At 35.2% G+C, this 27838-nt stretch overlaps 1 protein-coding gene and 1 long non-coding RNA gene across 3 annotated transcripts; one reads left to right on the plus strand and one right to left on the minus strand.

Annotated features, from left to right (window-relative positions):
- Positions 1-60: 60 nt before the first annotated feature.
- LOC105385721 (protein spaetzle 5) lies at positions 61-27652 on the minus strand. Its single transcript, XM_048629011.1, has 8 exons — positions 27410-27652; positions 23047-23118; positions 4611-4756; positions 3092-3303; positions 2341-2665; positions 1917-2120; positions 1438-1611; positions 61-1187 (listed from the first exon to the last, which is right to left on the minus strand). The coding sequence occupies exons 2-8, from the start codon at positions 23095-23097 to the stop codon at positions 1019-1021; spliced, it is 1281 nt and encodes a 426-aa protein (XP_048484968.1). The 5' UTR covers positions 23098-23118; positions 27410-27652; the 3' UTR covers positions 61-1018.
- LOC119691947 lies at positions 6927-8085 on the plus strand. Of its 2 annotated transcripts, none has more exons than XR_007267585.1 (2): positions 6927-7524; positions 7648-8085. It is a non-coding gene; the product is annotated as an uncharacterized LOC119691947 (long non-coding RNA). The 2 variants fall into 2 exon arrangements; XR_005254068.2 differs by having other exon boundaries at positions 6927-7473.
- Positions 27653-27838: the final 186 nt, after the last annotated feature.

Here is a 27838-nt window from a genome sequence, read left to right on the forward strand (position 1 = left end):
AATAATATGTGGGGACATCTCATATTTGTTATTTTATCTATCTGTGGTGTGGTGGTTCAAGGGACAGGAACAGGTTCATAATGTCATAAAAAATATTGCTTTATAAAAGGTAACATTTTATTTGAAGGAACAATAAAATGAATGAAATTGAAATAATTTAAATTGCAATGTTTCATTTAACTTACAATTAACATGTTAGTGCTAAGTATGCCCAAAATATTCTCAAAAGAGATCACAATAAGTTACAGTTAATAAAGTAAAAAATAACTAAGATAAAACTATGTAAGTACGTAATTTGTATGTAAATTTAAAATCTTGTGTCACTCGGGATAAACTATCCAACGGATTGTCATTTTATACAAGCAGAAAAAAAACATAAGGATATTATAGGTATTTACAAAGTATCTAATATTTACATCTCTTTAAAATATTTAATACTTGGTTAAAATTATAATACTCTGCCTGTAGGATATTCACTTAAAATTATTCTCAATATTATTTTTAATTCATACTTTTCTTCTAAAATATGAGCCTCCATAACGCAAAACTATTATGAAATGCCTATTCTAGTCTATTTTTGTAACTATGTACCATCATAGTAAGTTATGTAAATGTGTCATGACTTTATCATTAACTTACGAAGTAATTTAACCTTATTAAAGAAGCTTTACATCAAATTGGCAGTGTCAACATAAATCTAGAAAGATGAAGTGATAAGCTCCTTCTTTTAAAAGTCGGTTAAAAATATGATCAAACCAAACCTACTCGCGCTCCAATATAACCATCCTACCCTTTCATATTTAGATCGACATACCTACTTACTAATTTTACTAAAAGAGATTACTCATTTTGTATTCTAAAATCACATGTTGCGAAGTTTTTGCACTTCTGAATGAAATATATTATTATTGTAGCCCTGTTTACCAGCAGCGCCATCTATGGAGGGGTAGTTAGTACTAAAATATGCTAGGCATAATCATAAGTTCCAAAGTTTGAACTATTCGTCAAATCACAAATATCAATTGGCCACGATTGTACATTGGCAGCAACTGGGAATCCAAAATACATCCGTGTATAGGTTTTGTCCATTAGATTCCAAAGCTACTAGTCGCTTTTGAATATATTTTTGTTCGCAGCGCGTTGTGTATCCGAGCGGCACTGAACATAATCCACTGCATTCTGTTGACCTAAAAATATGAGAAATCATTGATTAAAATAGTATTGATATAAATTAAGATTTATATTAATTTAATATACTTATCGTCATTAAAAAAAGTTATTAGAAAATAAATTAACAGTGCCATCTATAAAAGATAATAAAACATATAAATACGATCTACTCATCACTAGATGGCGCTTTCAATTTACCTACAAACTTTTTAAATAGATGGCGCTGTTACTTGTATTTCATAGAAAGTTTTTTTTTAATATTCTTACGCGCAAATTTCAGCCTTCACGAGCTGAGTCATGTTGTCTGGCATGTTGACGACGTATTTCCAGGCGCCCTTATTGTTGAGCGCTGCCCGCGGAGTGATGAACTGCGTCCGCACTCGGCACAGTTCCTCAGTATTGTCCGTTTGTCTGCGAGGCCGCTCTGCTGAAGATTCAGCACTGAAAATAATGATATACCTATTTATTTGCTTGAAGCTGATCGATCCTGAAGCAACATTTGTTTCATAAGTACTTCTGAAATCTCTGTACTCTTCTATTTCTACTGATAGGCGTTGGCCACTCCTTAGTATAATACGAGTACTCATCCATTGTATCGTATGTAGTGCGTGACCTATTATAATCCATATTCCAGCATGTTCGGCTAAGCTTTTCAGTCCAGTCCTTAATGGTTTCAACTCGATAACTCTTAGCCTAACCAGGTTTTCAGCATTCCATACATTAAATTCTATAGCAAAACTGTTTACCTTGCAAGTCCCAACGCGATCTTCAGCGCTTCAGCTCCAGTCAGTTTTCTCTTGGACGCGGCCCGGACCAGCTCAGCATTCCTCCTCTTACGCCCTCTGGCGAGCGCCGTGGAGTTGTGGCGCACTGTTGAAGACCTGGTGGGGTAGGAGATGGACCGCTCTACTGTGACGTCAGCGTTGTCGGAGCGGGATGGAGAGACATACCTGAGGGCGGAGGGAAAGGGACAAAGTTATTTTGGGGTGTTAATGTTTTGGTGGCATAGTCGAGCATCATCATCGTTAGCCATCAATCCACGCCAAGTCTACTGTTGGAGGTTGCCACAGCTATTCAACTGTAACTACATGATATAACCGGTATATCTATATCTATATATAATAAATAATTAATTATAATATCAATTATTTAGAGTTATTAGCTACTCACTTCCACCAATCAACGGGATTGTACTGCGTCACAGGGCTGGCTGGACGGAACCAATCCGTCGAGTCATAATTGGGGTTGTAGTTAGGCTGAGCGTTGTACTGGCTATTGTACCCGAGCCCAGGGTTCACATTACTGCGGTAGACCTTCTTGTCATAGCCAGTGTCGTATCCTTGCCCTTGAGGGGTCCAGTAGTTCCCAGGAGCCGTGTTGAAGCCTTGGAAACCGTTGTATTTGGTGAAATTCGACGCTTGGAACACGTTGATGTTGTATGGAGATGGTTCAATAGGAGACGGTGGCTGTAGTGGCGTTTTTTGAGAGAAAATATCTGCAATAAGAAATGTTGGGTCATTATTGGGTGCCAGTGTTTGGGTGATAAATATTTTAAGTTTATGAAGTGTTCATTAAATTGGTGAAATCCAAGTTATCCCGACGGGCGTCGGCGTGGAAGAACGTCTTGCATAATAAATGAAGTCTTAATATTAGATCCCCTTTATTTGACTAATTTGCATTAATACTTTATACGCATGGAAAATTTACCGGTTTAAATAATTTAGTTCTGAATTTTGTACTCGACTAAAATGTACCCTGCACACTTCAGCATAGGAAGCACGGGATGATGGACCTTAAATAAAGCCTTTTGCTGCCCTGCTCAGTCCGTATACTGTCAATGCCAGATAGGAATAGATTTAATAATATCGTTTAAATGTTTAGGGCAAGTCAACATGTACTAATCATACCAAAAGATACTAACCATGATTATACCCATGTCCATGGAACTTGTCATAGTTATTCGGGAACACCTCATTCACTATAGAGATCTGGTCGACATGTGGCAGGGAGTTGGGTCCGTAGCCGTAGGGGTAAGGGTTCTTCTTGCGAGCGTTGAAGTCATCCTTGGACTCGTCCGAGAGGAGAGTGCGGATGTCGTACTGCCCCGCTTCCACTAGCTGCCGGATTACTGATCTGGAAATAATTTATATAAAAAAATATATGCATTAAAGTATGTATAACAAGTAACTACCAAGCCTTTTATGTGTGAGCATGAAAAAAAATATGGGTTGTTTATGTGATTCTAATAACATCAGCTTTTACATAGTTTTGCAGGATAAAAAAAAGAATTTTTCTTATGCATCCCTATGCTATATATATTGATGTAGCTGTTCCTTCGTGTAAGTAGGGCCAACAATAGTAGCAAACTTCGGCATTTACTTTAATAATTATCATATTATATGCACTCAGGTACAATGAATACATAAAGGAAAAGCAAACAGATCTACAGTTTCATAACTCGCAGGCTGCTGCACAGTTGCACACTGTTCGACGTACACTGCGTTGCAAAAGTGGTATACCTAGATTACCTATTAAACAAACGAAAGGTAGTTGTCATTCTGAAGTATGTTTTATTTGGATGACTTGGGGAAATTCGTAAAGGAATTTTGTATTTTGCATACTTAGCTTTCTTATTCCGTGTTTTGTTTTCAAAAAGTTAAGTTTTATTGTGAACTCGTAAAACGTTAAAAGATGTGTTTAATGACATATTACCTCTTTCCACTAAATATACAACTTTTGCAACTCCTATATGTGCTGGTGTAGCTCTAACCATTTATGTAAGTATGAGTACAGGCTAAAATCCTAGCCTAGTCTAGGCTAGATACCTAGGTATTTGCATAGTGACTAGGCTACTTCACCTTTAACCTCCTTTGTATTGACACGGGACACGCAGCTTGATTTACTAGCTTACTCGTAATAAGTATACAACTATAGTTGCAAAATATTGGCGCTATAAGGTCAAATAAAATGGTAAGTAAATACTACATACTACACAATATTTTGATTTATAAAATGATTTCACTGTACTTAATAAATTGCTTCAGATACTAGGTAATATCTAAAATGTACCTTATATAGATTTTAAAGTTTCTGTTTAAAGGCCTATTCAGAGTATTCAGACATACGCAATATGCATGATGCGATCGCTATCATATGTATTATACATCGATCAAACCGGGAAATGCCCTACGTAATCTGGTTACCGGAAAGATAACGGGAACCTGTCCTTATATTATGTTTACCCTTATCAGTGAAACTTTCACGCAGCACCGGCATACACAACTGTGGGGTTACCACCACCGAACATTAACTAAGCATAAGCGCGCCGCTCGCCTGTCAAATCTGCCGAAAGTTTTATGGATCTCACAGATGTTTCACAAACTCGACGCTGCTTATGCATTGTCAATAGCTAATCTGTCGGCTGTGGTACTACTACTCACTCAGGGTAAGGCTCCGGGTGCACGCAGAAGGTGAGCCCCGGGAGCGCGCAGGGCGGCGCGCGGCCGGGGGGCGCGGGGGCGAAGCCGCAGTCGTGCCCGTACGGGCAACTGTAGCCGGACAAGCCGGGCAGTTGCGCCCAGACTAGCTGGAATAGGTAAAGAAAACATTATTATTTTTTTACCTATGACAAAAAGAGAGGTTTTATTAGTTTAACGTGTCTGTGTATCTGTATGTGTGTGTGTCTGTATGTGGTAGCGTAGCTCCCAAACGGCTAATTCTATTTTAGATTTTTTTTTGGGTCATAGGCAATGTTACCCCAAGTGTTCTTAGCCACATTTTATCAAAATTGACTTAGCCGTTAAAAAGTTATGCGACTTTTAATGTTGAATTTCGTGGGGATTTAACGTTGGTTACATTTACAGTACCCTTAGCAGGAACATTTCATCGTTTCCGTATTTCATTACTACACGTTAACTTTGAACGTATTGAAATGGCAGCATAAGCCTTCGTCGTGTGCCGGTCGTTACAACGTTACCAGAGTTAAAATAAGGTTGTACCACACTGAGATTGTTAAGTTCAAAACCTTCATAATAATTTCAAAGTAAGCAGCGATTCCTTATAAACGCACTTTAACAATTGTCTATGGATGATAACTATGATTTGAACGCACATCCTAACTTTTTTTTTGACATTTGTCATCTGTCATCTGTCAAATTATCAATCTATTGACACTCACTGACAGTTCGGCTTTCATAATTATTTGTTAAATTTGTTTATTGTTTTATTGAATTCAACGCAGTGATATTTGCCTACGGATACCAACGCCAAGGCCCACGGATGGAGAGGTCGCCAGTGGTGCCTTAATAAGTGGAAAGAACTAGCCAAGCTCAAAGCGAAGGGACGGGACGAGGAGTGATAAGCAGAGGAGAACATTGCAGGTTGTCATGACAGAGTGCCCTCGTCTCGCAATGATTTCCTAATACCTACTCTTTAAAAAGCATTAACTAGTTACCTTGAGATAAAGCATCGGCAGTACTCATGTTTCTTTGAAATAGTTAGTAGTTATATTCTTATTCTTAATGATGCAATTATCATTTGTTTTACAGGTATGGAGTGATTATAAGAATAATACAAAGAGAAAATGCTCCTAAATTGCCTAAGGGGGCACAGTGAATGGTTGATGGTTCAGCCCTAAAATGGATATGTCAGATTGAAAGCTGCCAGTGAACGCTATATAATTGATGTGATCAGATATAGAATCAGCATGGAACATGTGCCTGGTACGAGGAGCCAGCCCAATCCAGCTATACCAGCGTATCCTGTACCCAGCATCACGGACCAGGCCACCGCCTGCAAGTGCACCCCCGTGAAGGCATAAATTACAAGTGTGCATTTTGATTGCTCGGTGAAGAATACATTTAGGAGAAAAGATAAATCATAAATTTTGTTATACTATGCTGATGTTTGCAAATGTTACATGATACGACCTACTAAGATAAATATGTTTTTTGTAAAATAAAGAATAAAAAACTGTTAAACAGAATGTAAATATTTTATTTATTTTGTGGTAATTTCATTTATCCAGAACTTTATACCCATTAGTAAGTGGGCCCAGAAAGTTGATGATTTATCATTAATGAGGTCTATTAATCCTGCCTACCAAGAGACTTATTACCTTTAGTTAGGTTAAGTGCCAATTTCTCCGTAGTCGCTTTGAGCATAACCAGGGAGTAGTGGTTGATTTTTGACACATCTTTCGTGAATTTTATATGGATATGACTTATAATTAATAAATCAATCCCTGTCAGTTAGATAACCGACTATGGAGAAATTGGCACTAAAGTTTATAGTCAATAACTAACTGTCCTTAACTATTCTAGAGAGGGTAGAGTTCAAACACATCTAGACAGTAGCAATAATGGTATTTATTAATACAATTACACATAACTACAGTTAGGCACATTAGAATTTTACGAATTATAGCTTACAAAGCAAAACGTGAGTAAGTATAGGTGTTTGTGTACTGTGTTGCTACTTCTTACTGCTATTGGTGCCATGGATGCCATGGATCTCATCCGTCACGATTGATTCTCGGCACTTCCAGTCTAGTAGATATTCATCACGAGCTTCAATCACCACGTCATCACGGTCAGACACGCCGAAATCGAGGGCCACGTAATGCAACATACGGCACGCTGTACTTAATAGATTTTGCACACTGAACAGTTGTATAATGGTCTTGCTCCAGACAGCGCCATCGATTTTCAATCACACACATCACAACCCTACATTTCTCATGAATTTTTGTAAATTTTGCCTCTGTACCCTTAGCAGGAACATTTCATCGTTTCCGTATTTCATTACTACACGTTAACTTTGAACGTATTGAAATGGCAGCATAAGCCTTCGTCGTGTGCCGGTCGTTACAACGTTACCAGAGTTAAAATAAGGTTGTACCACACTGAGATTGTTAAGTTCAAAACCTTCATAATAATTTCAAAGTAAGCAGCGATTCCTTATAAACGCACTTTAACAATTGTCTATGGATGATAACTATGATTTGAACGCACATCCTAATTTTTTTTTTTGACATTTGTCATCTGTCATCTGTCAAATTATCAATCTATTGACACTGACAGGTCGGCTTTCATAATTATTTGTTAAATTTGTTTATTGTTTTATTGAATTCAACGCAGTGATATTTGCCTACGGATACCAACGCCAAGGCCCACGGATGGAGAGGTCGCCAGTGGTGCCTTAATAAGTGGAAGGAACTAGCCAAGCTCAATAGCGAAGGGACGGGACAAGGAGTGATAAGCAAAGGAGAAAATTAAACATGAAACATAACATTAAACATAAAAGGTTGTCATGACAGATTATCCCCTCGTCTCTCAATGATTTCCTAATACCTAGGTACTCTTTAAAAAGCATTAACTAGTTACCTTGAGATAAAGCATCGGCAGTACTCATGTTTCTTTGAAATAGTTAGTAGTTATATTGTTATTCTTAATGATGCAATTATCATTTGTTTTGCAGGTATGGAGTGATTATAAGAATAATACAAAGAGAAAATGCTCCCAAATTGCCTAAGGGGGCACAGTGAATGGTTGATGGTTCAGCCCTAAAATGGATATGTCAGATTGAAAGCTGCCGGAGAATGCTATATAATTGATGTGATGAGATATAGAATCAGCATGGAACATGTGCCTGGTACGAGGAGCCAGCCCAATCCAGCTATACCAGCGTATCCTGTACCCAGCATCACGGACCAGGCCACCGCCTGCAAGTGCACCCCCGTGAAGGCATAAATTATAAGTGTGCATTTTGATTGCTCGGTGAAGAATACATTTAGGAGAAAAGATAAATCATACATTTTGTTATACTATGCTGATGTTTGCAAATGTTACATGATACTACCTACTAAGATAAATATGTTTTTTTGTAAAATAAAGAATAAAAAACTGTTAAACAGAATGTAAATATTTTATTTATTTTGTGGTAATTTCATTTATCCAGAACTTTATACCCATTAGTAAGTGGGCCCAGAAAGTTGATGATTTATCATTAATGAAGTCTATTAATCCTGCCTACCAAGAGACTTATTACCTTTAGTTAGGTTAAGTGCCAATTTCTCCGTAGTCGCTTTGAGCATAACCAGGGAGTAGTGGTTGATTTTTGACACATCTTTCGTGAATTTTATATGGATATGACTTATAATTAATAAATCAATCCCTGTCAGTTAGATAACCGACTATGGAGAAATTGGCACTAAAGTTTATAGTCAAAAACTAACTGTCCTTAACTATTCTAGAGAGGGTAGAGTTCAAACACATCTAGACAGTAGCAATAATGGTATTTATTAATACAATTACACATAACTACAGTTAGGTACATTAGAATTTTACGAATTATAGCTTACAAAGCAAAACGTGAGTAAGTATAGGTGTTTGTGTACTGTGTTGCTACTTCTTACTGCTATTGGTGCCATGGATGCCATGGATCTCATCCGTCACGATGGATTCTCGGCACTTCCAGTCTAGTAGGTATTCATCACGAGCTTCAATCACCACGTCATCACGGTCAGACACGCCAAAATCGAGGGCCACGTAATGCAACATACGGCACGCTGTACTTAACAGATTTTGCACACTGAACAGTTGTATAATGGTCTTGCTCCAAACAGCGCCATCGATTTTCAATCACACACATCACAACCCTACATTTCCCATGAATTTTTGTAAATTTTGCCTCTGGGCTACCCTCCTCATCTACGTCTCTTGCTGCGTGTAATAAATACTAGTTTAGTTTAGTAGGGTATCTACGTGGTCGTAGCATATTGGTAATGAATTAAAAATACGAAAACCAAAAGAAATAAATGCTCTAACTTCCATTTTAAATAGTTGTCACTGAATAATTTGCAGTGAGAAAATCTTCGAGTAAACTCACGATACGATATGTCAAAATCAAATTCATGCTACCATTTCCTATACAAACCGCAAAATACTTCACGTTACCATACACGTTACTACACGACGAAAAGTTCCTGCTGCCGATTTTAGTTCTGCTACTGCCCGCCAGGGGCGCTGTTCATATTTCCCTACAAAATTCATCGTGTCAGATTTACTTCACGTCCTCGACGAAAGTTCGTGCTAAGGGCTCTGGCCTACCCTCCTCATCTACGTCTCTTGCTGCGTGTAATAAATACTAGTTTAGTTTAGTAGGGTATCTACGTGGTCGTAGCATATTGGTTATGAATAAAAAATACGAAAACCAAAAGAAATAAATGCTCTAACTTCCATTTTAAATAGTTGTCACTGAATAATTTGCAGTGAGAAAATCTTCCTGCTGCCGATTTTAGTTCTGCTACTGCCCACCAGGGGCGCTGTTCATATTTCCCTACAAAATTCATCATGTAGATTCAGGGCTCCCACACATAAACACGACACGATGTCGCATCGTGCCACGACGCGGCGTCGTTTCACGATACGACGTCGCGTCGCGGAAATTTACGACTACCATCGTAAAAAAAACACGACATCGTAACGTAAAGTTCCGCGGCACGATGCCGTCGATACAACATTCATTCCCTAAAAATGGACCGCAGTAGACGCGTACTGCTTCTGCTGTTAATAAGAAGACGAAGAAAGAAAAGACAGATACTCAGAAGATACTGGATCCACCCATTTCTTTCAACAATGAATAATGGGAGTCACTTTTTAAAGAAGTACAATGCCTTGAAAATAGACCACAACAAGTTCGTGTATCGACACGTAACGACGTCGCGTCGTGAATTTACGCGACGCGACGTCGTATCGTGAAACGACGCCGCGTCGTGGCACGATGCGACATCGTGCCGTGTTTATGTGTGGGAGCCCTTACTTCACGTCCTCGACGAAAGTTCGTGCTAAGGGCTCAGCATACTCAAAATTCAAAAATTCAAAGTGGCTGTTTTATTATATTCTTAGTAAAATACTGAAATACTCATTTATTGGTAATTAATTATTACATGTCGGTTGTAGAAGATAGATAGATAGATAGATAGATAGAATATTCTTTATTTGTACACATAAAAGAAACTTACAAAAACTTAAATACTAACAAATATGTACAAAAATGGCGGTCTTATCGCTTAAAGCGATTTTTTCAAGACAACCTTAGGGTGGAAGGATATTTTGTTTAAAGAGGGGTCAAGTGTACTAAAGAAATGTAAAGGAAAAATTAAAATAATGATTTAGTTATTATATTATAAGTCCCTACAAACTAACCCCCTTATTCATAGAAAAGTTACAAAACGTTTTAACTAATAAACTGTTTTGTCCCTCTCCGACAGGGAACAATTTGTTCTTTGACAGAGAGGGACAAAACAGTTTATTAGTTAAAACGTCTTGTAACTTCTCTATGAATAAGGGGGTTAATCTATAAACTATTCATATTTAAATCTATAAATCTATAAGATATTTGTTAAATAAATTGAATTAATTAATCAATCAATGAACAATATTTTGTTAAATAATTATATGTGAGCATACACAATTACACATTCGGTAGAATCAAGAAATAAGTGAGTACTTATAAAAGATATAAAGTGGAGGTGTAAGTACCAGCACCTGGCTTTCCCGACTGGAATCTTTGTGCATATGCCCAATATTTCCACCATGATATTTTCCTTCACCATAAGAGCGATGGCATATCTACGTGTCTGCTGTACAGATTGGTAAGATACAAAAAATTAAGCTGGTAGGAAAAGCTATCATGAGTTGTGTCACATAAAAACCGAATCGAAACAACATAGAACAACCTTCACCTCATTAAAGCATAATGTATTGTATTATTATGTATTTAACTGTACTTTCGACTATGATACAACATTTGTTTATACTAATTACGTGCAATTAGACTAGTGATGTTCCTATTGTGCTAGTGCCGTTATTTACATTACAATCATAGGTACTCAACCTTCTTATAATAATATACTTGCTTAAATTTAAGTCGAGGTACTATATAAACTTAATGCGTTAGGTTGATAAATAAGGTATGAGTAATACATTTTTGAATTAAAGCAGTTTTGAATTTTGAATTTAAGATTTCAAAATAAGTATTACACTCATAAGCAATGTAGAAGTTCCAGAGACATATGAAACATGGTAGCTGGAACTTTTACATACAAAATAAAAAATAAAAAAAATAATGCTTGCGAGTGTATGTAGTGATTGCGATGACTCTTTTCTGCTACTGTCTAGAGTTTCAGTGCAAAAGAAACGTCTCGACAAATACCTAATTCCACCACTGAGGTCTTATTATGAACGAGTTCAGTTAGAAAATCTGTGACTTAATACATTGGTACAATGGTTGCATGAACGGTTTGACAGTGAAAAAAATGCGGATAGTTTATTGCTTTGTTTTTGTAAGTGACACTCTACCTTGTTCAAATATTTTTAATCTAAAGTAGCTGTCTTATCTTTTTATAATAAAAAAAATATATATTTTTCGAATATCCCAGTGGCGCGTGATTACGTAACTCCGATGATATTCAGATCGCATAAAGGAAAGCGCCCGCCGTGATCTAAGCCGCTAAATCCGCTGTTCTATGCCTTATTTGGTGCAGCTCTAGGACAGACAGTGAAAGTATAATTCAAACTTCGTGGAAGAAGAGAAACAGGTGTATCGGTGAATGTACAGTGGACTGCAAAGAAATCTGACTCCTCTCAGTAGCACTGTGAATTGGGAGGGGGCGTGTTTATTTACATACTATGCACTGTACTTGATACTGTATACAGGGTGTTGCAAAAAGGGTATACTAAGCCGAAACCTACATGTACAGCATGGTATATCTAAGCCCGAAAATAAAATGCTGCACATGTAGATTTCGGCTTAGTATACACTTTTTGCAACACGCTGTATAATATAAGAGAAGTACTTAATAGTATTGGTCCTGTATTGACCTAAATTTAAGAGTAGGATCACTTTAAAACGTATTATAAGATCCTTTAACTGTGTGTCTCATTGATTATTCTAAAACGTGTCCCTAAATGCTGCAACATGTGCCTTAGACTGGCGACACCCACTGACTCACTCCACTCCGACAAATGTCAATGTTAGTCGCTCAGCTAGAAGGCTGCGCATTCTACAGGCGTTGCAAATGTGGTAGGTATTAGAAGCAGAAACGAAAGCCCGAACTTGGTCAATAACTTTTAGAACGCGATTTTAAACAAAAGTCGTAGGACTAACGTTGTTAAAAAATATTTTGACATTTCCCGGTTAACACTTTTCAAACAGCCTGTATATAATTTAATAATGAGTGGTTTTTATCATGTAACCATAATGTTGACTCTACAGCCACTTTCATAGCATATTATGATTAAATCTGTCGCTACTAATATGTTGCCGGTGTATCAAGCTATACTTGATTTATGAAGTAATTGAGAACGTAGAACAATGTATTTTTACCTTTCTTCCGTTTTTTTGCTCTCACTAAGTTCCTCATTCATACGTAACATTTATTAAGTCATATCGTAATACCTAAGTATAGAGAATCTCTATTCTACATCTTTAGCTTTTCCACTCGAGCTTCGCATCACATTTAAAATATGTTTCGTGGGAATACCGGGATAAAAAGTAACCTATAGGGCTTTAGGGACATTGTAGCTTGATTTTGAAATGCCGTTTATAAGTAGGTACCCTTAAAAATGTTGCCAGGAATAAAATAAAGTGGCAACAATAAAGGTAGTTTTAAATTGGCCTTGTTATCACGACGACATAGTCTCGTGATTTTGGTATCTGTTTCTGTTATATAATTTATATTTCCTAATGTGGAGCAGTTTTGCGGTTGAATAATGCTATTTGTGTTGTAAATTATTGTGCAGCTTCTTTTGTTTGGCGAAACATGAACTCACGTTGCGTTTTTACTTGGATCGTTATCAGGAATGACACGGTTAAAGTGGTTATAGCTAGTTTTCAGGTGCAATATCAAGAGAAAGAATGTTTTTGACTACGACTGCTAATGACATTCAGTTTGGGTAGTTAGTCAGACAGTCAGTGACTGACTATGTCGCTTTTATCTGACTGGCTAATCCTTTCTCCACGGGTACAGTTAACCCTAAGCTTGAGTAGTTATAGAGCCCATGTTTTTAGGTACCGGCCGGTAGCGACCATTTTAGAATCGTTTTCATGTTCTTAGCTTTGGGAATACGTATAAGGACTTATTCGTTATGTCGATCATCTTGATACATAGGTACATTCATTTTGCAAATGGAAATATCTGTTATTTGCGTGAAATTAGATAATTTTGTCTAACAAAATAACAACGTCATAATTATTATAAACCTATTATGGAGTTAAAGCCAGAAGTAACTTCATAAAACTAGAATCGCGACAGTATGTTAAATTGTTTTACACCTCAGTGTAATAGCTGAACATCATTTTGCAAGTCTTTATACTCGCATAGTGTCTATTTCATATACTATTATATCTGTGTAAGTAAGTATCATTTTAAACATGAATTATAATATTAGTAAGTCTGGACGCACCTATCACTTCAGTTTTAATTTTTTAATTTTGCTTAAGTAAGAAATATTGTATAAGCGATAACCCTTTGAAAAAGCCTTTGCAACCTAATCAAGTTGTAATGTACACACACGACACGAGCAATGAAAAAGTTCCAGTGACACACACACACACACACACACACACACACACACACACACACACACACACACACACACACACACACACACACACACACACACACACACACACACACACAACACACATTTTTTTATTTTTATTTTATTTTCTAACATATATCAATTTTATCCAAGATTGCACTGTATAAGTTTTATGTTCTTGTAAAGCCGTATTTAAATGGGTTAATTATTATCTCTATCCTCCACGGCAGTTTTTTTCAACCTGTGGGTCGCGACCCCCTGGGGGGTCGCGAAGCTTCTGTAGGGGGGTCGCCAGAGGGCGAAAAAATTGGCTACTTTAGTGAAAAAAAACCATAAAGATAATTCATTTATTTAAAAAAAAAACACGCACTCACGCCTTGTACTAATGTACTCCCTTGCGGGGTAGGCAGAGGTGCATTGCTGCACCCACTTTTCGCCCCAGAGTATTATGTTAGTCCCAATTCATTGAATTAATATTTCTTTATTATATAGATCAGCGTTCATAAGCATTTTGCTCCATCCTTCCAAGCATGGATTTTTACAGCAAACTACTACTAAATCTGGCCAAAATCTGTAGTTTTCCCGAGAAATCTTTCGTTGATACCTTCATACAGAAGAAGAATACAATTAGCTCGAGTCTACTCTTACTTCATCTTGCCTACTACTACCTACTTGCCCACCATAAATTAAAAATATGAGAAGGTTTTTTGATTGATTCAGGTCATGTTTGCTTCCAACGAGTGCAGAAAATAATATTAAATTTATTAAAATATAATGGTTTTCAAAATTACTTCTACATTAACAACTCTCAGATTTTTCAAAGTGAATCCAGAGGCTGTTAATAATAGCAGAATTGAATTATACAGGGTATTGCAAAAAGGGTTTTTTTGCGAGTTTTGAAATTCTGATTCCATTTTTGGGCTTAGATATACCATGATGCACCATGTAGGTTTCGGCTAAGTATTCCCTTTTTGCAACGCCCTGTATTTAACATAACTAATAAGATACTTCGACTATATTTAGGACCTTTTAAATGGTAGCCAATAAAACAAAACCCAAATTTTTTTTGGCCCCTTTTATAGGTACTTATATGACTACATGTTAAAAAAAACCGAAGGGTCAAGGGGGTCGCGAAATATTTTTCAATACCAAGGGGGTCGCGTCATGAAAAAGGTTGAAAAACACTGCTCCACGGGACAGGCATTGCCTAGTGTGGGGGTCAGTACATTCACCTTCTCTTGTATATTTTTAAAGGAAATAAACATTTTTACTTTACTTTACTTTACATATTATGACATGTCATTGGTAGGTGGAGCTTTTTCATTAAACGTGAATGTAATTTTGTTATTTGTTATTATTACTCTTTGATGTAGGTACAAATAAAGAGTAGGTACTCTATCTGTCTATTTATTTATTGTGTAGGTTTTAGTTTTAATTTTATTTAGGTATTGTTTCTTTTATACGGAAGGATTATTCTAAGATACTTACAAGAATTTAGTACTTATATTTTATTTAAGAAAGCAGACTACAAACGGGACTTAATCATCTATTCAAATTCTGCTCAGACACCTGTATAGAAAGTCACACAAAATGAAATAAATCCACATAACACAATAAAACCTTGTCGCAATTTCTGTGTCATCTTTAAACCTATCTCTCTTTACTAACCTCTACTTTATGAACAACTGTTACAAAGACGAAATTCCATGGCAGTGTTTGTTACACTTTTATTTCGGAGAGGTTGCGAATGTATCTTTGTGTCTGAAGAGTTTAAGGTCCATAATTTGTATTCAGCTAGATGTGTTCTTGATGGCTTAGTGGAGTGAAACCCATCTGATAAGGGGGGTCACTTTATATTACGAAAAACGAGTTTCAGAGCACTGCTGCGCGAGCCACGACTCTATCTCGTTGTAATAAACTTGCCGATTGCACGAAAGCTTTCGTTCGTTAGTTTCTCGTCAGTATAGAGTAACCCTCAAGGTTCTTGTTATTGTTATGCTAAGCGCATCCTTCCACGGGACACCTGGTTTGCCCACTTTCTACATAACGTCACTTTTCCGGAAAACTTTAGGTTTACGAAATATGTAAGTATCTACCTAAGTATATTATGTCGATCGGACATGGCTGTGTCTGGTGTGTGTCACATTGTGGAAATATCACCTGTTTGCTAGGAAGTTGAATAAATGTGTGAATGCCTAACAGTTACCTTGGCTGGTAACACAAATTCATTTTGACTACCATAATCTGAATCTTAAATTTTGAATCATCGTTTACTACCGTTTCATCTGCCATTCATTCTTACGCTAGGTTAAACCTACACAATCATAAAGATGGGTTCACACAGGTGTGAGTACTCTGCTCTATATAACCATTTGATTTGTCTCTATACCATAATAATGATGTAGTTGTAATACTCGTTACTTCATAAAAATGTATCAACCTTGAGCTGAAAGGGAAAAAAACTTATTTAACTTACCTACATGAAAAGGTAAAGATGAACCCCTTGATGAAAGCTAAGAACTAGATGACGTGATACAGAGTGTTCTTGTTCTTTATTATTTATTCACAAAAATAGGTATCCAATTTTAAAATAGCATGAGTTCACTCAGGTTAGCTTAGTCATAACTACACAACCACCGCCACTGGAGGTCGCGAGATGCTCGCTCATGTGTGACTGCGCCTTTAGTTTACAGCCTTGCAAATAATACGATCAATATGTCAATCAAAATGACAGTGACAGTGTATGACAAACAATCGCAATGCGACAAAGAACTCGTGCTCAAATAAACTTGTCATAGTTATCGCCTTTGATCCAGTCACGATCTGATCTCTAGATTTATGTATCTGATAGTTAGTTATAGATGGATTAATAAAGCTTTATTGAGTATTTAAATACTGTTGTTATCATTGTTGTTGCGTTGACACAAACAGTTAAGGCGTGTTCGGTGGAGTACAGTCGTAGATATAAGTTAAAGTTTCTTAAATTATTTGCTACAACTTTAACGCAGTTATTTAGATAGAAAACTGCTGCTTATTAGTTTTCTTACTTCCGTGGGAAAACCGGGATGAAAGTTAAATAGCAACTTTATGCAACACCCTGTATTTAAAATTGCAAAACCACTACAATTAGGCCAAGTTTGTCTTCATCACCCGCCGATTGTTACACTTCAACGATAAAAAACAAACAAACGTTAAATTACAGACTCTCACACCTGTCATCAAAAAAATTGCATAATATTTACGTATATCAGCCAAAAATTAAAACAATGGATTGCGGTTTTTACTCATCACCAAATCCAGGAGCATAAACGAGTGGTATTATAAGTTTTTGATAGCTCCGTTCGAGTAGTGTCGAGTAAACGCGAATTTGTATCCTTGTAGAGTCGCCACGTAGCATACGCGCTGCACTAGCTCCTTACCGTGTCGATTCTCACTGCTCGATCAGTTAAGAAAACCCTACACTAGGCCCTCAAGTGAGGTTATCATTGTAAACGGTTTTGTCGCCGTCTGTACTGGGCCTCGGTCTAGTTGCATGTAATGAGGTGACATCGAAGGTTTTGGCATATTAATTTCATTTGCACAGCTTGGGGACACATCCGCCTTGCATTATTTGCCTATCATGAATATGGTAGGTGCCTGTTAGTTGTTCTGACGTATTTTTAACCGACTTCAAAAAAAGTAAATATGCCATATTTCTTTAGATTACTTTGTCACCGCACCAACATCAAAAAAGAACAGTCCCTGCTTAGGTATATTTGTACTGTTACATACGAGTAGAATATGTGTAAACCTTAAATTATTTCTTACATTTTAGTGGTTTTTTGAAGTCGTTTTTTTAATTATTATACTAATACATTTACCTACAGGTGCTGCTAAAAGGGTACAAAAATCCATATCAAGTTTTTTTTTTAAGTGGATTTAAAAACAGTTTTTTTTTAGCAATTGAACCTTTTTTCTTGAAATATAGTCAGAAGGTCGTGTTTCTAATATATATTAACTGTATCTACTTATGTACTCACCATTTGGAATTGTATTTTTCGGTGAATTTAGTCTCAGTAAAAATAATACACTCACGGGCAATGAAAAGAACCACCAGAAAATCACCAAATTTCATTTAAACGGAATATAGAAACTTAATTAAGCCTTCTGCAACCTTTAAGTACATTTTCCGGCGCATTAGAATATATCAACTAAAAACGTTTATATTTGATATATTTAGTTGATATATTATATAAAATATTTTGTAATAATATCCTATTGGATGTTTTAAAAAAATTGTGCCATTTGGTGTATTAATTGTGTAAGTGGGACTGTTTGTTTGCACGTGAGTGTATTTGATTCAATGTCATAATTTCTGATTGGTTTAATCAAAAATGTAACTCAGAAAAAATACCGGAACTACATTGTCTGTCCAATCGTTATCTGAACGCTTATTAAAATGGTAATCAAGGTGTGTTTTTTGTTTATTCTATATCAACATAGTATAAAAATAATATAATGATTTAATAAGGGTGACGACATTCAGTACGTACTTATTTATAAAGTCTTTCTAGTTGTTATAAAAAACGTGTCCGCCTAATCAATCAATATACAAAAGAATAATTTAGAGCATTTTGATCGATATCTCAGCGTGTATAATTGCGTATGTAATAAGTATGAAGAAAAGATACCTTCTTAGGATTTTTATGATCCTACTTATTTGATGATAAATTAGAATAAAATGTTATTGTATATACTCGTATAAAAAAATACATCCGGTACAAAGTCTCTACAGTGGAATTTTGTATGGGAGATCCAAAAAAGCCAATTTCCATATTTTTCTAGGGTACTTAATGTATTTTGGAAAAATTGTGTAGTAAGAGTTGTGTCCCCTCCTACAAGCTGAATGGCACACCTGTATAAATGTGGCTTATATCAAATGAAGCCGTCTTCATCTGAGAGATTTTTTCTTTAAAAAGTTGACTAGTATTTTTGACGTATATTTATGTAAAAAATATATCAACTTTTATCTAAAAAAGCCAATTGTAAATTATAATTAAACCAGCTTTATAAATTAAATTATACCCGACTCATAAACTAGCATGGTAACAGAGTGTGGTTGTAACCGGAGGATAACAATAAAAATAATGCGAGTGTGAAATTTATTCATACATGTTGTTCAAAAGATGCTTTGTGGTCCGTAAAAGTTTATGTGTATGAAATTTTCCAAAGGGTTTATTAAGGGTTTTATTATCTTAGATTAAAATATGTACAATGGGCTGAAATATAAATATCAAACTTAAAAATTGCAATAAATAGTCCAATCAAAAGACCTATTAATTAATTATTTGTGTATTATAGGATCAAGCTGTTATGCTCGGGGGTGAATACAAATATAATTTGTCAAAACATTATAATACCTACCTATCTAGGTTTTTTAGGCATTGGCGCCAACACTTACGGATCTAGGTGAGACTGGCGCCGAGTTGCACTAAGTAGGTTACCTACCAAATTAATCAAATTTAGTATCGTCATAATTTAACATCAACCGCTTTCATAATTCAATCTGAATTTCATTTTTATTGCACTAAGTGTGAAATAACGAAATACTTATGATACATTCACACTTCATTCGAAGTAGGATGGGATAGAATTGGTCAATAAAGTAAAATTAAAGGTTTAAAATTAAAAAAATACGTCATCTTAGGTAAAGGTATTGCATGGAACTACAAGAATTATTGTAAACATTAAATCTTTTCCAGTCCTATGATTTTTTAACTTACTTCAAAAGAAGGAGGAGCTTCTCAATTCGTTATGTATGTTTTTAATGTATCTTAAGGTATCTGTGTTTTGATAGAAAAGGAGTCATACGACAGTCGTATTACTTTAGTATTACATAGCAGGTAAAGTGCTATGAGGCAATAGACCTGCACTAGCCCCAAGGTTTGACTAAAACGACAGTTAAAGAAGTTTGTGTAATCATTTATTACACAAATTTATTTAAGTGTCGTGTCATCTTTATCAATGCATATTGAGGCACTATAAGTACCTACCATATTGTTTTTTTTAACATTTAAAGGGTAAGTTATACTTACTAACCCTGAGTAAATGAAAAATAATAAGATTTAGTTTTCTGTTCACTTTGAACAATTACTTTTTAGTCGAGAATTCTCATCTATTGGTAATATACATAGTTTATTCTACAGTTTCAGTTTATTTCTGTGCATTTCTTAATGTATTTATTATACATTATTATTTACATACAAAATTACAAATGTTCGCGATGCAAATTTTGTTTTTCCGTTTCCACATTCCTATAAGAGTATTTAAGTAAACCAAAATCGGACTTGAACGAACCATAAAATCAATTCGTGTTTTAAAACCGTGAACAATTTGACATGGAGATCAACTTGAAGGCCAAAAAACCTTTTTTTTCACTCACAGTAGGTGATTCCAAGAAGCCCAGTGTTGTCTAACCTTCTCGAAACAATCGAAGGAAAAGTAAAAGTGTTTGACAAGGACAGAGGATATGCTTAGTGAAAATTGAAGTCGTATCTAACTGCCTACTCTACAATCTATAAGTACATAAAGCTTTGTCATTAATCATTAAGTATACTGTTATTACCTATAGGTACAGAATTTCATTAGAAAAGTCAGTTACTTCCATAATTAAGTAATAAATTCTTGTATGAATTATCATGCCCACCGTTGGTTGGTTCAGTGATAAATTCCAACCTGTAGACATTCTAAATACAAATACATAGTTTCTATTATTATTATTATATAATAATATCATCATCAGCCCGCAGTCAGCCACTGCTTGATCTAGCACTACCGGCCACCTGACTAAGGTCGTTGGTCCTGCGGGCGTCTCTCACGAACATTTTCTACTTATTTGTCGTCTTCACAATGAAAGTATTGAACTTTGATAGGTAGATTAATAAAAAAATATTATGAAAATGGTAAGAGACAAGGGCGGATATTGACGCATTTCCGCAGAGGTCACGAGGTCAACCGTCAAGGTTACGGTTAAAGCGCGAAGGTGAAGGAAATCATGTTGCGGTCATTAAATCAAGCGGAAGTCAATTCGGTGAGTGTCCGGTGAAAATAAATATAATTTGGCTATTTGTGACAAACCTATAATTTAAATATACTTAGCGTTTTCAAGGATCGTATGTACTTTTTAATCCTAACTATTAATATTATAAACGCGAAAGTAACTGTGTCTGTCTGTCTGTTACTCTTTCACGCCAAAACTACTGAACAGATTTGAATGAAATTTGGTATACATATGGTCTGGACCCTGAGAAAGAACATAGGCTACTTTTTATCCCGGAATTCTCGCGGGAAAACTTTTTAAGGCGAAGCGAAGCTCGCGGGAACAGCTAGTTAAATTAAAAAATTAAAGCGTTACTTCATTCGTTTCAACACGTATAAATAAACCTATCTAATTATCTATAGATGATAATCGGTCCAATTTCCGTCATACTCGCATATATGTTGTTCCGTGAAAGATCGACGCTGACAATAACGTTGTGTAATAAATAACTGATACTGAAGTAGTCTGCGCGTGTGACGATCTACGACACAAGAGCTGATTGAGGGAGGTGTATTATGGATAATTTATAGGTTTTAGCTTTTCTCGCGAGCTTCGCTATGCCTTAAACGGATTTCCCAGCTTACCACATGAAAAATTTCATAAAAAGTCTAGTCGATTTCCCGTGAAAAAGTAACAAAAGTTCAAGTTGCTGTTATCAACGTAGATACCTAAACGTCACTACATCGCGATTCGCTATAAATACGGCGCTGTGATTGGTGGAACGTGCAGAGTATATATATCGATGTCGATAACGAACCCTCAATTTTATTTTGTATAGCTTCAGACGAAATAGACTAACCCCTACGACACAGTGTTGGGGTTAGAGTAAATGTACCTACCTAACCTACCTAGTTAATATTTCTTAAGTTGGCTACGAGTACCAATAAAGATATGTCTATTTTTAAATTTTGTATTTAAATATTGAGTTTCTTGATGTAGGTATATCTATCGATCGATATGAAATGATAGACTATGAATTCTATTCGTCTACGCTACTGGTATGTTTCCGGCGCGCAGTGTTGCGTCACACGCTGCGCGCGCGCACTTGACACAGTGGCTCGCGACACCTGTGACATGAGGTTCAAACTACAACCAGAAAGAGAGAACGGACCGAATGGAGAATCTGAACGGAGAGTAGTTTGAAGATATTGACGTTTATCAGAAAATTTTATATAAATAAATTTATATATATTAAATAAATGATTTTTATATTTTTACATTTATTTATTTATTTATTAGGTTCACATAATACGCGTGCCGGGTAATCCCGCGTGCGGGATGGAATCTGTACGATATTAAAAACACCCTAAGGTCCGGTTCAGTGCGACGCGGACTGTCCGCACGCGGATTAGGTTTTGCGTCCGTGGCGGATAAATTCGTTGCTCTGAACGCGCTGTAAGGTTTCATACATTTTACTGTCTGCGTCGCACTGAACCGGGCCTTACTCTTGAGCCCGTAGCATACATTTTCATCGTAAACGTGAAGTAAAATTCATCGCACGCTCATGATCGCTACCGGCGGCGGTGCAGTACCTACCAATTACCTAGTTCAGGATTCAGGGAATGTATTATTTAGCAACCTTGTTTAGTAACCTAGTTTCTGAACTCTTATTTAGATCATAACATTTGTGTGTTGGTTTGTCGCCTACGATGAAAGATGTCTTATGAATATCCGTTTATTTTAAGTTATTTTATTTTAATGCAGTAACAAATGCCTAAATAACCTACCCATAGACGTATAATAAATAAATGATCCATTATGCATCCTGAATTCGATTTATTGATCAGAAGAACTGATTAATGTATCGAGACTAACTGACGCATAATTTATTTGATTTCACTAGATCGTTTGTTCACGGTATTTTTTATAGATCAAAGATTTTTTTTGTGGATGCAGGATCTTTTTTTTAAACCCATCTATTATATTAAATAAGATGTATGAATTATTGATCTTTATAAATTATCGTTTTACTAAGTTTATACATAAAAACAGAATGAAAATTCCATACCGTACTCGAACAATTTGATTGAAATTTGGTTTGTGGGAAGCTGACTCCAATATGTTACCCCGGGATTCCAGCGGGAAAATGTTTTAAGGTGAAGGAAAGCTTGTGATCAAGAGCAAGCCAAATTATAAATATAATAATAAAATACACTAAATTATGAATAAGTACATATACATGTGTATACTTACCAGTATGAATGTCCATAGATATAGGCTGAGTCGTTTCATTTTTGTCGCCATCCTGTCCGCTCCGGGTTAAATCTGAAAAAATAATTCATTCAACATGAGCTTTTAACTAATTTATCCTGTAAAAGTTGTGTGTATGTAAGCGTGAAACCTTAATTAATTATTAATAATTTTTAGTCGTAAAATTAAAGAGTTTACGACTCACAAAAAACCATAAATATAATATAACCAGGTATGTGTAAAGAAAAAAAAGTCATAGGCGATAGGTAACTTAATACTCGCATAGATGACACTGTTTAATATACTCGAGCACGTTGCAAGGTTGCCATTGGCTAATACTAAACATCAAGAAGTCCTTTCGGAGAAGTGGCACAACTATGGCATAACTGTTCTTTGCGTAGTACTTACTATGTGTAAACGCTTGATCCGTATGTAAAGCGGCGTTTACACGAGAATTGGAGACTACCCTGCCTACCATCACCGACTTATAAAGGGCACCTATCGGTGTCGTACGTATCACATCCAAAGAATTGTCACAAATGTATATGATGAATTGGACGCACTTGTGTGAATTTCTAAACAAAGAATACTGAATGCGATGCGTCCGTTGCTTACGCTGCCGGAAGGGGCTTACCCTAGGCAATCAACAGTATTCTTATACAGCATCAGTTATCTGTCAATTGTCAGAGAGATCCATATATTTACCTCAGATTTGATAGATAAGTGTGTAATCCCGCAGAATTAAATTCGGCAAGGAGTACAATATTATTAATGTATCCATAAATCTATCCTAATTTAATGCATTTACTTCCATATAATTAATTATAATTGCTGACATTGTTTGTTTATTGTTTACTGTTGAATGTGAATAGGTACATATGAATTGTAATTTGTGCTAATTGTTTAATTAGTTTTATTTATAATTATTGCATGATTTTTGAAGTCACTTAATTTTATAATATTTTAAATTTGTACACCTTTATGGTAGACCATAGATGATACTAGTTTTGACCTTGTAAAAGCCTGTCTATAAGGTTATAGACAGGCTTTTACAAGAACAAAACTAGTGTCAAACCTATGTCAAACCTATGTGTCACAAATAAATGATTTGAATTTGAATTTGAATTTTGAATTTGATCTAGCTATTCGACATAACATCCTTACATTCTGTTATTGTGTTTGTTACTCGTTTTAGTAAGTTTCAAAACAATTGCATAGACAGTTTAAGTAAGTATGTTTTCATATTATATACTCATACTCCTGGTTTACTTATCTATGTAATAAAAATATAGAAGAATCTGCCTGTGTTCTACATAAAACTTTACAACTACTTGAAGCACGCGTGTTCACTATAAACACTTGATGACTTGCGCACTGAATATTGTTTTGAAATCGGGCCAGTGTGGATGCCCCGATGGCACATTAGGAGATACACTTTTACACAAAACATTTTATTCTTATTAGGTATTATCTAGTACTCACAAAATGCAAAATGCGTGTAGCTCTGATGAGAGTATTGATACTTGTGGTTCCAAGATGACGGAAATGCAAGCCTTATGCGATATCAAAGTTCAGAGGTTTTTAAGGACATCGGGAAGTAATTACAAGAACCCTTGAGAAGAAATTAAATGATACGTATTGTTTAATGATACATTATAAATGCACTTTGCCCCTTAGTTACAGTTCTGCAAATAATTGTGCTAACTAGTGACAGGGATGATTTTTATAAGTGATCAATACGATCAACGATTGGACATCGTGTACAAAATGAGGAGGCTCTATCGGAGTTCCAAGTGGCGCATCAATGGTTCTATAACATAAAAGTATTTTCTTTATTATGGTAGTTCCACTTTTAATTAAGTTATTAATTATGTAGGGTATATTGACTCAGCAGAGGTTTCATGCAGCTCAGTGCTAACTGCTTAGTTATTTTTTTCCATCAGAAACAATATATTCATCTCGAATAATAATTGTTTGGATCTCAACTTCTTTTATGAATTGGCTTGTAGTGAAATTATATTGCACGGTCATGTAACTATTGAGTAAGTATAAATATACTAATTTAACTACGTATTTAAATTTAAATTAATCCTTTTCAGACTTGTCCAAAGTATTTTTTCATAAAATATTTGTTACTTTAATTAAATTTCATTGGCAGTTGTTAAATTGGTACCAACAAGCCGCTATGCATATCAAATGATATTATGAATCTCGTTTCCCAGAGACCATTATGTAAAATATCTTAATATTATGTTGTGGCGTGGGACTCCATTGTTAGGACTAGAAAACAATAAAACTTTTATAGCTCGTGCTTGCTTCGCGAATTATAATTATAAGCTACTACTTACATACATGCTTGTACATTATTCTTAGCTTTCATAAAAAACAGTAACGCAAAGGATCCTACATAATCCTTAGTGTAGAGGTAAGTAGTTGAAATAGTTTCTGAATATTTTTTTGTGAAGAAGAGTTATGTTCGAAATGTATTGTGATTTTATAGTTATTGCGTTTTTTTTATTGTATTGAATAAAGTACAATTAGTACATTATAAATAAATGATATTTATTTACTACAAAATGCCTACAACGAATTATGCCTCGCAATAAAGTCACTTAACTGAAATTAAAGTCCTTATGTATATAAATACACGTATTACCCAAAAAAGACTAGGAACAACTAAATATTATTAAAATACTCAGGTAAAGAATAACTGACAGTATTTTTAAGTTTTCCGGCTTATTGTATATGTATGAGAGAAATTCTAAATATTTGTTTTGAGAAATTGCATTGTTTAAAGTTATTTGGAAGCGTCTACTTTAGACACCCTTCAATGACAACATTTAAATAAATATGTGACCATTTCTGTTGCTTATTATTTGTTATAAAATCTTTTTGGGACCCGAGCAAGAAAATTGCATATAAATAAGGATCTTTGCACTTACTTTGTTGCGAAGATCAAAGGTGGAAAGGTCGAAATCGTGAGAAATAAACTTTCATTACGTTAGTTAGCCAAATAGCAACCATTGTGCTTAGTATACTTAAATGTCACTTACTTTGCTAGATCTTTAGTTTTCTTAGATCTAATAATATCTGTTACAAAGTCAGCCAATTAATTATATCAACTAAATTATTATTTATGTTATTTTCTATGTCTTTTGAATTATTACCCGTGTACACGACTGTACTGTCATCAGCAAACAGAACTACAGGATAACCGATAGTTACAAAGTATATATTTGCAATGAAGTGCCTAAATTACTAATAAGATTAAGACTTTTCAATGAGGCAGTATTAATATAAGTACATCAATATTATGGTACTAATATTTTACACATACTCGTATGTTTGTCATGTTACCCATTGGATCGACATACCTTATTAGATAAATGAATAATTCTTATTGATAAACAAACAATATTCATATAAGTACATCAATATTATGGTACTAATATTTTACACATACTCGTATGTTTATCATGTTACCCATTGGATCTACATACCTTATTATATAAATGAATAATTTAACAACATACACAACGTGCTGTGATAAACACGAATATTGATGGGCGGGATTCGAACCCGCTTAGAAAAGTTACTGTTTTAATTTCAGCAAGTATTATGACGTCGAACTGCCCATCAAAAACCAATTCCCCAATGTTACCTTATTCTTGTGTACCAATTTATGTGCTTATGTATATTTTATTTATTTCAAAATACCTAATAACAATTGATATAATTACAGTTAGGTACCTACCTGGTGAAATATTTGTAATAAATGACTCAGAAATTAAGTATAAAATTATGACGAACTTAGGCACTGCGTTGAACTCTTTTATATGGAAAATATGATCGTTAAGTACATACATATCATACTTGAACTTTTGTCTTGTTCTAAACGTAACAAACGTTATGTTTTTTTTTTATTATTTTTTTTTTATTTATTGAGGCACACAAAACAGATAACAACGGTTACAAAATTTAAAAAATACAACTAAACATCTGTTCTACATTGATACCCAAAACATGCATGCACAACATTAATTATTTAGGATGGAACATTACAACAGTTTAACATACTAAAAGCTTGTTAAATTAGTACAAACTCTTCTTCGTTAGTAAATGAGCATTATTTTTCTACAAAATCTGTACTTACGTAATTTAGGCGATTTCTAAGTTATACAAAGAAGTTTTGAATAAATATTTCGATGGACTAGCTTTTTAGCATTAGTATTCGAATAAGATACAAATAATGCTTACAGGAACCTAAACAAAAACTACTTACAGTGGTCAATACATTGAATGACCTATTTAAAACATATGTAACATCCACCAAAATAAAATAAAAACACAGAAAATACGTAGTTACCTCAAGCACACTCCAAACTGCTCTCCAAATAAAAGAAACAAAACTCTAAATTTGAAAAAAGAACACTTGTCATAGCACAGAACTCACACCATCGGATGCCGGGGCGCGCGTCTGTTTTCGATCGCGTTGCATTTCCGATGCATTCGAGTGATTATTCGATTATTCGATGAATCGATGCGGCACATGCGGCGGGCATAGACGTCGGTGCGACACTGCCAGTCAGCTGGCCGGCCGGCCTATGTGTGCTAATCGCTACAACACTCTTGGCATAATCAAATGGGTGGAACTGTTGGAGCTGTTAATATATTTTTGTTTATGTTTGTATTACGTTCACAGTTTGAAACCCGTATTTGGGACAATCCGCTACTATACAATATCTACAAAAAATAACTGCAGGTATCTTTAATTTTTTTTCCAATTTTACCTACT

Source organism: Plutella xylostella, chromosome 22 (genome assembly GCF_932276165.1).
Source record: "Plutella xylostella chromosome 22, ilPluXylo3.1, whole genome shotgun sequence".
In the NCBI taxonomy this organism is placed as follows: Eukaryota; Metazoa; Arthropoda; class Insecta; order Lepidoptera; family Plutellidae; genus Plutella; species Plutella xylostella.

Bases quoted from the DNA above. Each gene is read 5' to 3' on its own strand.
- LOC105385721 (XM_048629011.1), bottom strand. From the start codon at position 23,097: ATGGCGACAAAAATGAAACGACTCAGCCTATATCTATGGACATTCATA. The intron at 2,121-2,340 runs GTGAGTAGCTAA...CTCCGCCCTCAG, and splicing joins AATCCCGTTGATTGGTGGAA to GTATGTCTCTCCATCCCGCT. The intron at 1,188-1,437 runs GTAAGAATATTA...TCATATTTTTAG, and splicing joins GTGAAGGCTGAAATTTGCGC to GTCAACAGAATGCAGTGGAT.